This window comes from Synchiropus splendidus, chromosome 12 (genome assembly GCF_027744825.2).
Source record: "Synchiropus splendidus isolate RoL2022-P1 chromosome 12, RoL_Sspl_1.0, whole genome shotgun sequence".
In the NCBI taxonomy this organism is placed as follows: domain Eukaryota; kingdom Metazoa; phylum Chordata; class Actinopteri; order Syngnathiformes; family Callionymidae; genus Synchiropus; species Synchiropus splendidus.
Genome location: NC_071345.1, coordinates 3557530 through 3570714, shown reverse-complemented (window position 1 = coordinate 3570714; position 13185 = coordinate 3557530). Strand labels below are relative to the sequence as shown.

The 13185-nt window shown below is 42.3% G+C and overlaps 1 protein-coding gene across 1 annotated transcript; it reads right to left on the bottom strand.

Moving 5' to 3' along the window:
• Positions 1-4651: 4651 nt before the first annotated feature.
• Positions 4652-13054, bottom strand: rragca (Ras-related GTP binding Ca). Its single transcript, XM_053882027.1, has 7 exons — positions 12685-13054; positions 10852-11055; positions 10523-10722; positions 8964-9078; positions 7624-7766; positions 7398-7546; positions 4652-7315 (listed from the first exon to the last, which is right to left on the bottom strand). The coding sequence occupies exons 1-7, from the start codon at positions 12865-12867 to the stop codon at positions 7161-7163; spliced, it is 1149 nt and encodes a 382-aa protein (XP_053738002.1). The 5' UTR covers positions 12868-13054; the 3' UTR covers positions 4652-7160.
• Positions 13055-13185: the final 131 nt, after the last annotated feature.

Genomic DNA, 13185 nt, shown 5'->3' with positions numbered 1-13185 from the left:
CATGAAACACTGTCCTCATTTTCTGCGCCCAGACGGTGGCGCCGTTGGCTTAAAAATGAAGTGAGGCTTCATTGAGGTAGTTGTTTGAAGCCAATGATTTGAGAGCAAACAGTGCCATCTGGTGGGCTCTGAACATAAGGACACTGTTTCATGAAGCCTCACCAGCCCACAGTAGTTTGTGTAAAAACATCCCGTTTTGCTACTGACTCCTCTGTCTTTGTGGAGAGCTATTTATGTTACTAGTACTTGCGGTCCATGATGGGGCAGATTTGGCGTATTAACCTTGCGTTAGTGCACTATAGCATCACGAAAGTTTGCATTTTTAACTGGGCCCATTTGAAATTATTTGGCCTGATCTTAAATAATGGTGGACATAGGAAAGAGCGCCATCAACAACTCTGTGGACACAGCGAAAAAAAGTCCTCATTATCCCAACCAAAGACTACGGTCCCCCACTGGAAGTTCAATGGCTGGTCAACAGGGGGCACTGGGGCACAGGTCCACACCTTGTAGAACCTGGATAGAGCCGTATGGGACATTTATTTTTATTTTATTCAAGGAACATTTATTCATTCTTTTAATGTTTTTATAATCATTAGTGTTTGACAGAGAGGGTTCAGACTCTTTGTGGGCTAAAACAACCTGTTTTGTCAGGAAAACTCACCCATAAATTCAGTCACAACTCTTTTCTGCTTCCGTTATTTTTGACATTGCCTTTAATACGAGAATGGTGTGTTGCTGTTCTGCTATTTTTGGTCTCACCTTGTTGCTTTCTTTCACAACAATATGGAATGATATTATTACAAAAAGTGAAATGTACTCATCTTATCTGATAACGAATGAAAACACAGCGAGGGCGAACAACTTCATGGTTGTGTAACCTTCATTAGTTTGTTCCAAAAACTTATTTTCCATTTAGTTCAAATTCCACTGAACATTTACTCAGACATCCAAGTGAGTAAGGCAAGTTTCTTAAGTATATTTGCTGGAAGGGCACAGTATTCACCGTAAAACGCTTCATGCACTTCCTCTCAGTGTAACACGTGTATTACCACTTTCTTCTGAATAATTACACACCAGCCACACAATACAACAAATGAGCTCTGTATTGCTTCTGTGGGTATCTGCGACGTCTAAAGTCATTTTCGCCTCATCTCTCATAAGTTAATAAAATGTACAGATGAGAGATAACACGGAGGCTGACCGAGTTTTATTAAGGATATAATGGCAATATGATGACGGCAGGAGGACGTGACATCACTGCCGAAGAATGCGCCACCTGCAAGAGGCACTGCCGCGTTTGATCAATAACATTTTCACAGATGTTACTTTTGTCCATTATTTAACTTGTTTCTCTGCTTCTCCTAACTGGAGCAGATGTTCGACTTTTGCTTTTTTTCAAAGTGAAGACTGAGTATAAGAGGAAAACAGCATCATCTAGTGGCTTCATAATGTTTGTGCTTTTCATGATAATTATATTTTACATTGTATTTTCAGCAGTGAGTTTAAATGAATTTGGTCTTTTATCAGCGTTATTTCACGTTATTTTTTTTGAAGAACCTAAGACACAAACTCAAGCCATATGACTTACTGTTCAATCCTACACACCAGCACCATCTTTTACCCACAAAAACTTCAGTCGGAGGTTTCATAGTGTGTTGTCAAGCATTCGGATATTAGTGATTGTTTTTTCTTTTCTTATGGCATGAGTATGTATTAATGGAATTCTGACTTTTGGATGACTTTCACATCTGTTTCCACTCATTCTGAACTAATCCTCACAGACATTTCACCAAATATTGTAATGTATTATAGGACAACGTGGTGATGTAAATTTTCAATATGCCATATACTCATGATATTGACTTTCTGATTTATTTTCAGCAATATGTTGAGCAAGCCTTTAGTTACAGCTTTCATAATGACACATTTATTTCACACTAATACTTGTTGCCCTGCATGATCTTATAATGTGTCATTTGTATTTTGATTCACCGTATTAAGTCTCTCATTATATGACCTGCTCTAACAGTTAGTGTATGTCATTTTTCTTCATCTGATACTAATAATATTTATATTTATATTTTTTCTATTATTCGTGGCATCATCTACAATATTTGTAATAAACAAATTGGCATAACTGATTCGCCAATACGTCTTTATTTCCTGGTTAATAAATAGTTTTGTTTTTTTTTCTCATTGCTAAAACAACCTCCTTCACCATTAGGACACATCAAAGACCATGTTTAACATGAGTTTAGCTTGTTTTCATTGAGCACATTCATTTCTTTTATTTATTGAAACGTTTTTATGGATCCAATTGTTAAATTCCACCTTTGAACATTCATTCTTTAAGTTCTAGATATTCTCACTCCCAGTAGCTGCCGCTTATCCCAGCTACCCAGGGCTAGAGGCAGCACCTCAGTTAGTCCATCACAGGCACAAACCTGTACATGCCACTCACACTGTCGAAGAAATTACAGTTACCAGTAGACTAAACCTCCTCTGTGGGAGGAAGCCAGAGTATGCTGATCTTACACCTATAATAGAGCAATAAACCAAGCGTATTACCATCTGTTACCAAGTGAACATGTGTGAACACCAGAGCAGAGCAGAGTGACGCCACGAACGTGACCTTTATGTGCCTTTCCACGCCTGTGCTAGATCTTCCTCTGGCCCAAGAGTGTCTGCCACCAGCCCTCGGAGACTCCCCTCTCCGCTTTAATTCTCCATCTTTCAGGGTGTCATGCTTTATATTCCCTGGCAGAGCTCGGCTACATGTGGCTGCATAATTCATCTCAAATTAGCGCCTATTTGAGTGAGCATCAAAGCCAGGCGGCGCTGGTAGGAGCAGAGCTTAAGGAACGGCAGGAGAAGCATCAGCGGGATTAATGCAGGAGATTTTTATAAGAAATTACTGGCTTAATGAAGTGGATAAAAAAAGCTGTCAGTGTTTTATTGCGCCGAAATTGCGTGGAAGTGGTGTTTAGTCGCCTGGCTTTTCCCTCACTTAATGGGTTATGACAGCAGCTGTGAGGCTGCTTTCGCTTAAGCAGTGAATGCATCACGTGTGAGGCAGCAGTATGGCGTATTAATTCCATAACATTATGAATGGAATCAGGGTTTAAATACAACACATCATCACTGACCTACGAAACTCACTGGAAGAACATATAAATACCATTTGAAAAAAAGCAAGGCTAGTGCCTGTAACTTATTTATAGTATAACAGAGATTATTTAAATAAAGAACAAGGCGGTCTTTATTTAAAATAAACTATAAATACTATTTGTTATCCATGGAGGAAACGGTTGAATGAATAGCGATGCTACACTGATACCTAGTGGTCATCAAGTGTACTGCAATATGTTTGCAGCGGGGGCGCATATGTAGTATGGGACTTAAGCTAAAAGTATGATAAAAGTACGACACATTCGGACACCTACAGTTAGCTTGCTGGTTGTTTAAATGCATTCGTAGTAGCTGCACCAAGTAACTTAATCTACGTCGTCCTTGTCGCTAGCCAATATTAAGGCCGGTAACATGACATTTCTTTTAGATATGAACTTATTGTCATATAAAATAGACATTTCGTGACATACCTTAAACGATGATACGCAAGTGACTCCACATTAAACTCCTTGAGTCGTACAGTTGCAGTTCTCCCAACTACGGTGGCCTGAGGAGGACAAAAAAACTGACGTCTGATCAACAATTCGTTATGTAGAAACGAAATTCTAATCTAGTGTTTCGTGTATGGTGTCACGTAACAATGAATACCATTAAGGCCGTAGAGGAAGTTAATGAACTTCAGTCTTGTTTCAGAGGCAGAAACAAATGTATTAGTTAGTTCCTCTCAACTCAAATGTTTTAGCGGAACCATAATTTCATCGATGTTCTGAATACTACGGAGCCCTGGAAGTGACATGCATGTGTTTATTTTTTAGGGATGTGGCATGCATGACTTCATTTTTTTTTTGCCCGAGATAGCAATTACCTCGAGATAATTTTTATCTCGTGATAATTTTATCTCGAGATAACTGTTATCTCGAGGTAATTTTTATCTCAAGATACAACCGTGAATGTCAGCGCCTGCGTAACTGCATCTCTGGCAAAGCATTTTGTCTACGTCCTCCTGGAACCACTACGCCTCCCATGGCTTCGTAACTGTTTGTCAACGTTGTCAATCACTGTCTGCAAGTCTGTGCGCTTTTAACACTCTGATCAAGTGCTTTATACTCAGAATAATACCATATGTGGCGAAGCTATACGCATTATGCGTCCCTGGGAGTGACATGTAAGACTTTATTTTTTTTTATCCCAAGATAGAAATTATCTCGAGATAACTGTTATCTCGAAAAGAAAGTCATTACTTTTAGTAGAAGCCACTTGATCAGAGTGTTAAAAGCGCACAGACTTTACCATCTGCTATATTCTGACTTGCAGACAGTGAATGACAACGTTGACGAACACTTACGAAGCCATGGGAGACATAATGGTTACAGGAAGTAATCGTTTCTTGGGATAAAAATTTTCTCGAGATAACTGTTATCTCGGGCTAAAAAAAAAAAATAAAGTCATGCATGTCACATACAAAAAAATAAACACAAGCATGTCACTTCCAGAGCTCGGTAGAATACAGCTCTGAATATTTTGTTTGTATCGGAGTGAACCCAGAAAACCATCACATATTAACATAAATCCCTGCTTGCCGTTTACTCGGACCTACGGACCTTCAGTCCTGGAAAGCCTTTTGAGATCTTTTCACGTGTCACATGTGGAGAGTTGTGCTGCTTGTCACCTGTGAGAGTCACCAGGGAACTTCTGTTCTTTCAGCTCTTTTATGATGAAATCATCTGTGATGAAACACCAGAAAATCATACCAAAAACAGAGCATACCAGGTCTCCCTGGTTGTGCGATTGAGTGCAAAGACATCGGTCAACAACGTGTTTATCAACAGGTTGCATCACCAGCGGTCTTAAGACTGAATCCTGCCTCGGGGTCCTCGTGTGTGTCTTACAACATTCCTCCAGTGGGTTGCAAAAGGCTTCACACCCATGACCAAAACCTCAGTTTCTCAGATCAGTGCAAAACGATCCACCACGGTTTTTGTTGGAAAGAACTCTTTACTGTGAATTCTGTCGTTGCAAAAGTGTTCACACCCTTGCACAGATGATATTTGGAGTTGAAAATGATTGCACACCATAAACTATTTGCATCACAGTGTCACAGCACATTTATATAGGCCTGATTTCTCCCGATAAATAGTGTCCACTATGCTCCTATCCACAGTCATCCTATGCTTGTCAGTAGTGACGGGTTGATGAAGCTTCATGAAACAGATTTTCAAGGGCCACCAGAGGGCACAGTCTGCTGTAAATTGTCTGGGTTTGAACAACTAATACCATGGAACCTCACATCATTTGTAAACCAAGAGCGCCATCTAGTGGCCTCTGAAAATTTCATCAACCCTGCAGTACTGTTTCATGACACCTCATCTCAACAGCCATAAAGCTCAAGGAGGTGTCAGAAGACCTCAGAAAGATACTGTAGCTGTAGTTGAGAGGGGCAAGGCAATGCAGTAGTGATGGACAGATGAGGCTTCATGAAACAGTGTCGCCAGTTTTTCAGCCCTCTAGACTCCCTGGTCAAAAATCTTTGGATTTTGAACAACCATTTCCATGAAACCTCGACTCATTTTTTATCCAACAGCGCCACCTACTGAGCTCTCAAAACAAGGACCCTGCTTCATGAAGCCCCATCAGCCCATCACTACTTCTGAAGAAGCAATACAAGATGAAACTGCTCAGGGAAGCCAAACCTCTTGAAGAGTGACAGTGAGAGATTTCTCCTTGTACCAGGAGAAATCAAGCCTGTAGTCTCACGTGACTGAACACAGTGCTGACACCATGATACAATAGTTTATAGTGCACTATCGTTTTCAAAAACCTTTTCACAGCCCAGAGTCCTACTGAACAAAAAAGCATTGTGTTTGTGACTTTTCCTTCTGTCTACACTGGAGAAATTTTTTTCATTTTTTTTCCTCTGCTCAGTTCTGAGAGTTTCCGTCTTGGACGTTTGCAGCCCACTGCACATGATGTCAACAGTAGTATCTGTGTGCCTGATGTTATCCGTACACCTTTCAAGAAGTGGTGCAACACACTGAATCACTTCTCCAGGTCGGTCCAGATGTGCATGTGTTTATTTTTCATTTCGTTTTCGAGCAGTACTGAAGCAGAGGACTCACATAGTTCAGCAAACCTGCCAATCCTGCATGACCAGACCAGCTCCGCCTCCGCTGACAGCATGTAAACAAACTAGGATGTTGTGACTCTGCTTCCGTGTTGGTTGAACATTGCTGACACGTACACGACGACAATCACACATGGAATGAGTACATGTTGATCTCAGACGGTGAAAGTGGAAGATTTGAAGGATTCAATGTGGGAAAAGACTGATGTTGTAGCCATGTTTCAGATCAGACAGAAGAGTAAATCAACACAAGCCGCTTGGTGAAAGTATTCTGGCAGTGCATTTCCAGCCGTTTAACAGGAAGTCGATCAGGTTCAGTGGAGCACACACTGATCGCAGAGTTTATTAGCTAGTGGTTAATGAGAATGAGCACGCGCACATAAAAGAGCTGACACATACATTCATGAGTATCTACAGGCATCCCTCTCACGCGACAATCCCTTTTGGTGTATCCCTTCAGAGGTGAATTGTGGGCAGCATCCAGGTGAGCGAGTGAGAGAAAGCGTTAGCTTTATCTACATAAGGCCATCTTTGAACAGGTTCCAGTCACTGGTGTGGGTGTTTTTTCCTTTTTTTTTATTTCTTTTTTTATTTTTTTAAACACGACCTGAATCCTAAAAACTCCACAGTGAGGAGACGACAAATGTTTGCTCTCGTTGGTCATAGTCGGGGACCAGCAGCAGTTAAAACGCTCCAGGAAATCTCAGATTTCCCGTCGGGTAAAGCAGTTTTTGGATTTCCTCACATCCAGCAGGGCTCCTCGACATGGTCCCTGGTGATTTCAGTGTTTATCCCACACTGTCTTGATCCGTTTGAGCTAGTGGGAGCGAGGGGTGGTGAGCTCCGGGTTAAGAAGTCTCTGCTACTCGGGTTCCTCCCTGCGTCTGTTCCTATCTTGCATCAGTGTTTAGACGGTGTTACGGGGCGTGCCGTTGAGGGCGACCGCCTTGGCGCAGGGCGAGCCCACCGCCTGAGGGCCGGCCGGACGCTGCGTGGACACGCCAACCTCAAATACCTCGTGGATGGCCTTTCGGAAACAGTGGAAGTTGTAGTCTATCAAACCTGGGAGGAAAAAGACCACATCATTCCTTCCGTCTATGTGCAACTCATGAACCAAAGAACTTAAACGCCGCCCATGTCTCACCTTTGCGCTCAAAACTTTCTTCACGCAAGATGCAAACCAGAGCCAGGAACTTGGTGACTTCCTTCAGGTAGAGCACAGTTGTGTTGTTGAGTTTGATGATAGCCATGGACTCTTTGTCGTAAGCACTGCCACTGCCGTCTTCACTCAGACTCCAGAGGAGGAAAAAGAAAGAATCTTTTAAAGGACTGTGAGGTAAAGAGGGCGACAGGAGGGGAGCCAAACTTACCCATAAATACAAGAGACATCGATGACCACGTCGATCATGTCGCAGCACAGCTCGTACGACTGCATGTCAACAGGCGAGCTGTCGGTGGCGATGTAGATCTTGCTGACCACGTCGAACAGAAAGGCTTTCTCTATTCCTGAATTCTGTTGGACGAGGAGAGAGAAGAGTCAAATGGACAGCTGCGATGAGAACTGAGTGACAAATAAGTCAGAGATGTAATGAGAAAAGAGGCTGAGTAGGACTCATGGAATTGAACATTACACACAGGAATGTGCTTTGATTCACTCACTTTTTCACAGACAATATGACTTCATTTGAGGAATATTTATGCATGGATTTGAATGGTTTTAATCACAACAATAGGGCTCATATGCCCTTTAAAAACCAAGTTATAGAGCAAGAAGAAGGCTTTAACAACGTGGAGGAAGACTGGTCTGCATTCAGTTCTACAATGCTCTGCTATCTATGAACTTAAGTTCAAAAACAAACTGGATGGATGATGGCCTTGGAAGACTAATAAAATACAAGACAGTTATGATATCACATGAGTGACCCCTCTTTAAAGTTACAAATGAAGCCACATACAAAAGGTTAAAACAGACCTCACATTTTTGTGATTGAAAGTTAAAATGTTGAATACAAAAGTTTTAAAAAAGTGTCACGGACAAGAACAAATGCCAATAAAAACAAAAGTTTTAACCAGTGATTGTTAACCACAGGGAAAGTTTTTGTTTTACACCTTTGGGCTGTGAGACACTCAGTTTTACTACACATATGGCAGTAGTGTGTCACTCAATTGACTTGACAGCTACAAATCTGTGATAGTTACCAACTATGGAGAAGTTCTTGAGAAGAAGAAAAAATGATAAAGAAAGTGATGGCGCCCACAACAGTGGAAACTGTTCATGAAAGCACCTGTTGAAGCAATTTTGAAAATTACTTGAAATATTGGAGTTTTAATAAAATATATTATTTTTATCATATGATATTTCATTTTATTATATTTACTTTAGTCAGAATTTTATTAATTTTTTTTCCATTTTTTGCATCAAGTGTATTTTTTCCCCTTTTTTCTATGGTAAATTTGATTCAAATGACTTGCACCTGGTTCTGCTGCTGGTTGGACTTATGATCACATTTTACCACGTTCTGGTTTGTTTACCTGTGAGTCGATTAAATATGGTTATTGATCACAAACAAAATCAAGAGTAATGAATCACTTCCATTTGTTTGGGGAAAGGTGGGCATCGAGGTCAGAAAGGTTCAGAACCCCAGGTTTAAAGTAAACCTGGTACAGTTTGTTTACCAGTGGAAAAAGGACTCCAAGTCAGTTGACTTACAGAAATGAAGATATTTAAGAGGTTCTCCAGCGTGGGAAGCTGAGGGATGAGTTTCTGCACCACTTTGCTGAAGGCCTCAAAGATGGAGTGGTCGTAAATACTCGTCAAGTAGAAGCTGAATGTGGGAGGAAGAGAAGAGGAAGTGAGTCGTCGTTGACATCATGAGAGAGTTTTCCTTCCTCAAGTCACGCACACTGAATGTAGATCAGCGACATCTAACACACACATCCACATCCTTTATCACAGGTGTACGAAAACATGTGAAACCTAATAAAGTACATGGTGCCGCTGACAGAGGTTCAAATCTCCAGAGAACCTTAATGTTAGAGACAGCAGCAGCGAAGACAAAGGAATTCAGGAGTTCAGGAGTAAGTAAATGCTGACATTGTAGTAAATGCTGACATTGGAAGGACCCGCAGTCAAATGTAAAATACATGCTTCATTTTTGGGTGATGAGAGCAAGCAACGTTTTTAGATTTGAATCAATCATATAAAAAAAGCACATACTTGGAAAAAAGTCCATTCATTTAAAGTTGAATAATGACTATGGGAAAGAGAAACAGTTTGTGCTTCCTTGTACCACCTGACCCTCACAGGAAACATCCGCTCCTCCACTGGCTCGGTTTCTACATTAGGAGGCTGAAGAGAAATGTCACGGAGGCCCTTCAAATATGCTGACGTCAGCACGTGACTTCATAAACAACCCAAGAAAATGCCGTCTGATCAGTCTGTTCTGTGCAAACACAGTGAACAGCATATAATAAAGTATTCAAAAGACCAGTTCCCAGGTCACAAGGCGAGTTTATTGGGCTCAACTGTGAGTCCAGTTCCGCTCACTCTTGTTTAAATCACTATCTGATCTACTTTTAACTCATCTAAGCTTGAAATGATGAGCAAAACATGGATAACATCGAGGAAAAGGCGACATTAGTAACTCCAGCGTCAGTTATAAAAGAAGTGTGAAGCAAAAACACACCTTCATGCCCTCAAGGTTCCATTTCTACAAGCCTCAATATTGAGAAACGCCAAGACTTTTCTCTTGCTCAACGTGTCTCCACCACCATTACAGCACAAGTGTGGAATTTCATGAACGCACTGAGTTTATTAATATGTAGGTGGCGCTAGACTTGCTGAACACCAGGACAAGCTGGTCAGGAAGTCATCAGGACACTTGTTAAGCTACTGAGGAAGTAAGTTCACTGTTCTAGTTCCTCACATCCAACCGACATTTGTACTCATGAAACCAAGTGGATTAAAAAAAAAAAAAAAAAACACACACACACACACACATTTCAGTGCCTCGGAAACTCGCAAACTTTGTTGGTTTCATTCATGAATAAATTGCAAATGAATGTTATTATTAATGATGAGTCATCTATTTACGGCCAGAGTTTCCTGCCAGATGATCCGGTCCCCACATGCTGACAATGGCAAAGCATTCAGAACAAAAATGTCTATGAATAAATTTAACAGATTTTTTGTTTAATTTCCTTGTTGACAGATGTTCAGTTTGATCTAAGGGACCAAGTATTGAAACTGGTCAGCAGGATTTCTCGTACCTGAGGTGGAGCTTCTCTAAACTTGCGTCGGCCAAGTCGTCGTTGGCTCTCTGGTGAATGTCTCTCTGGGTCTCGATTTTGTGATCGTCCGAAAGGCCGTCCACCTTGTGGATGAACACCTCGAAGTTGATCTCGGGGTTGACCCGGTAGGCCCGCGACACGGTGAGGTGCAGTCTCCCGAGGGCCTCCACATAATCATCCTGAACCAAATTTCACACAATTCAACGCCGTGTAACACAAAGAAACAACACCGCGATTCAGTTTAAACCCTTTAAATTGCGGTGGATAAGTAGGATGCCGTAAAAAAAAAGAAAAAAAAGGTGAGTCACCTGAGCGTCAATGACAAATATCAAAGCTCCCGTGGCTCTGAAGATCATCTCATAGTCAAAGGTGGGGTCGAAGAAGTCCACCTGGCCTGGGAAGTCCCAGATTTGGAAGTTGACGAAGGAGGTGCTGGATATATCATCTTTGTATATCTTGTTGGTGCTTTCCAAGAACAAGGTCTCGTTGGGAGACATTTTGTGGAAAACTACCTGAAAGAGCAAGGGAGAGAAATGTGAATTTTAAGAGCAGGAAACAGAACAAAGGCTCTCCTGTGGAGCAGTCATATGACATGTGAAAGGTAAACGTTGACAGTGAGTGCACGTTGCTGCCAGAGTGTGTGATTCCAGTGAACCAGCAGGAAAGCCAAATCACATGCTGTCCAGCCCAAACACGCTGGAACTGGGAAATGAATCTGCAAGCTCGGAGGATCAGTGGAAGGCGGTTGTAAGAAGAAAACTATTAAATCACTCAATGTACTGGCAATAGAGAGCAATGGTTGGGTTTTAACATTAATAATACATGGCTGGCATGACAGCGTTGCATACAGTTTTCAAGCAAAATGAAGTTAGGCCCTTCAGGTCCCCTCACAAAATCTTTTCTGATGCTTTTAACTTCTTTGTGGAAGTAATTAACCACCTGACAGGAGGAGAATTCAAAGCGTTTCGAGGGCAATGGAACCCACTGAATGTTTCTCAAGAAGGTTTAATGAAATAAAGTTCTGGTACCTTGAGACACCTGATGCACTTCTGCCACTAGTCACAACAAGCGAAGCATCTCACTGGTGCTCACTTCCAAAGACAATTCACAGAATCCCCCCCTGAGAATTACCACTCAAGTTCCTTCCTTTGACTTCATGTCCTCGGCCTGGGTGGGCATCACGGGAGTAGCTTTTTAAGATTGACTACAAATCTGGATTATCAATCCCTTCATATATCCTTCATTTCTACCATTGAGATGCTTCTAATAATGTGATGAGTTCAACCGAAGTCTTTCCATCACAAAGGCTGAGCGCCACAGGAGGTCCCGTCGTCCTGTGGCAATAAAACTGTACATCATTGAGGAGTTTTGGCACTTTGTCCTCCTCAACGTGCTATTATATTTTGCATATAGCCTGCTTCCATGTTCGTCTTTATGTCCACTATATGCACAGCCTTCTTTCCACTTTCTTTCACTGTCTGTTTAAAAAAAAAAAGAGATCATTTCGTATTTTGCATTTTATATTTTACATTTCATATTCATATTTTCATTGTTTACGGAGCATGAACAAAATTTCTATGGGGATTAATAAAGTTTGTCTGATTCTGATTCAGAAAGTCTGTGATGTAACCTGGATGTAGATCGCCAGATAAAATGTAATACCTTAATATACGACAGGGGTTACAGCATTTTATTTGGGGAAAAGGGCCCATTTTCCTTCTTCAATAAACCAGTAGTATGAGTCAAAGTCTGCTCAGGAATATGCCCGTCACTTCGGCCGAGCCGTAAAACAAGGTTGTGCCTTGTGATGCTCGCTCCTTCTGCGTTCACCTGACACTTCCTGTCACCTCTTCATCGTGAAACTATATGAATGGAGGTTCTGACGAGCAGGATGGGAAGGTGGGGCTGCCGTCATGTGAGGCTCCAACATCACACACTAGATCTGGCATGTCGGACAAGTTAGCGACACAGATGTCGATGCTGCAGCGCTCAATAATCGACTGCTCCGCCACAGACACACAGCAGCTGGTGCTGAGTCGAGAGAGGGCAGTGAAGGCACCACCACTCTGCGGCTAAGTTGCTATCCACTCCAGCTAACGCGAGTCCGAGGGAAGCGCCAGAGACCTGGCGTCTCTTCGTACCTTCTGAATGGAGGATTTCCCACTTCTCCTCAAGCCCATGAGGAGGATTCGCGGCTTGCTGTCGGAGGGAGCCGGGCTGTCCTCGATGTCGGCCTCTTCCTCTCCATAACCGAAATCTTTGGGGAAGGAGTCCGCAACCCCGTAGCTGTCAGCCAGCTGTTCCACCTCGTACTGAATCGACATTTTGACCCAAGCGGCTGTCGCTTTCCCCCGGTCCCCCCCTTACTCACACTTAGCCGCAGCCGTTGTGTCTCCGGGTGCCCGCTACGCACCAGCGGCGATGGATATTTCGCTACAAACGTCCCGAATACTTGTCCAACAACCACATTTCCACGGGATTTCCTCACCACTGAAAACCTCCCTCTGTTGAGCCCACCCCTCCGCGCCCCATTGGCTGGGGCGATTACATCCCCTGACGTGATTGGCTGTTGCGCTGTCAATAAACTACTGCTAGTCACTGTCACATGACTAGTACTCAGACTTGTTTTGCGACCTGACGTT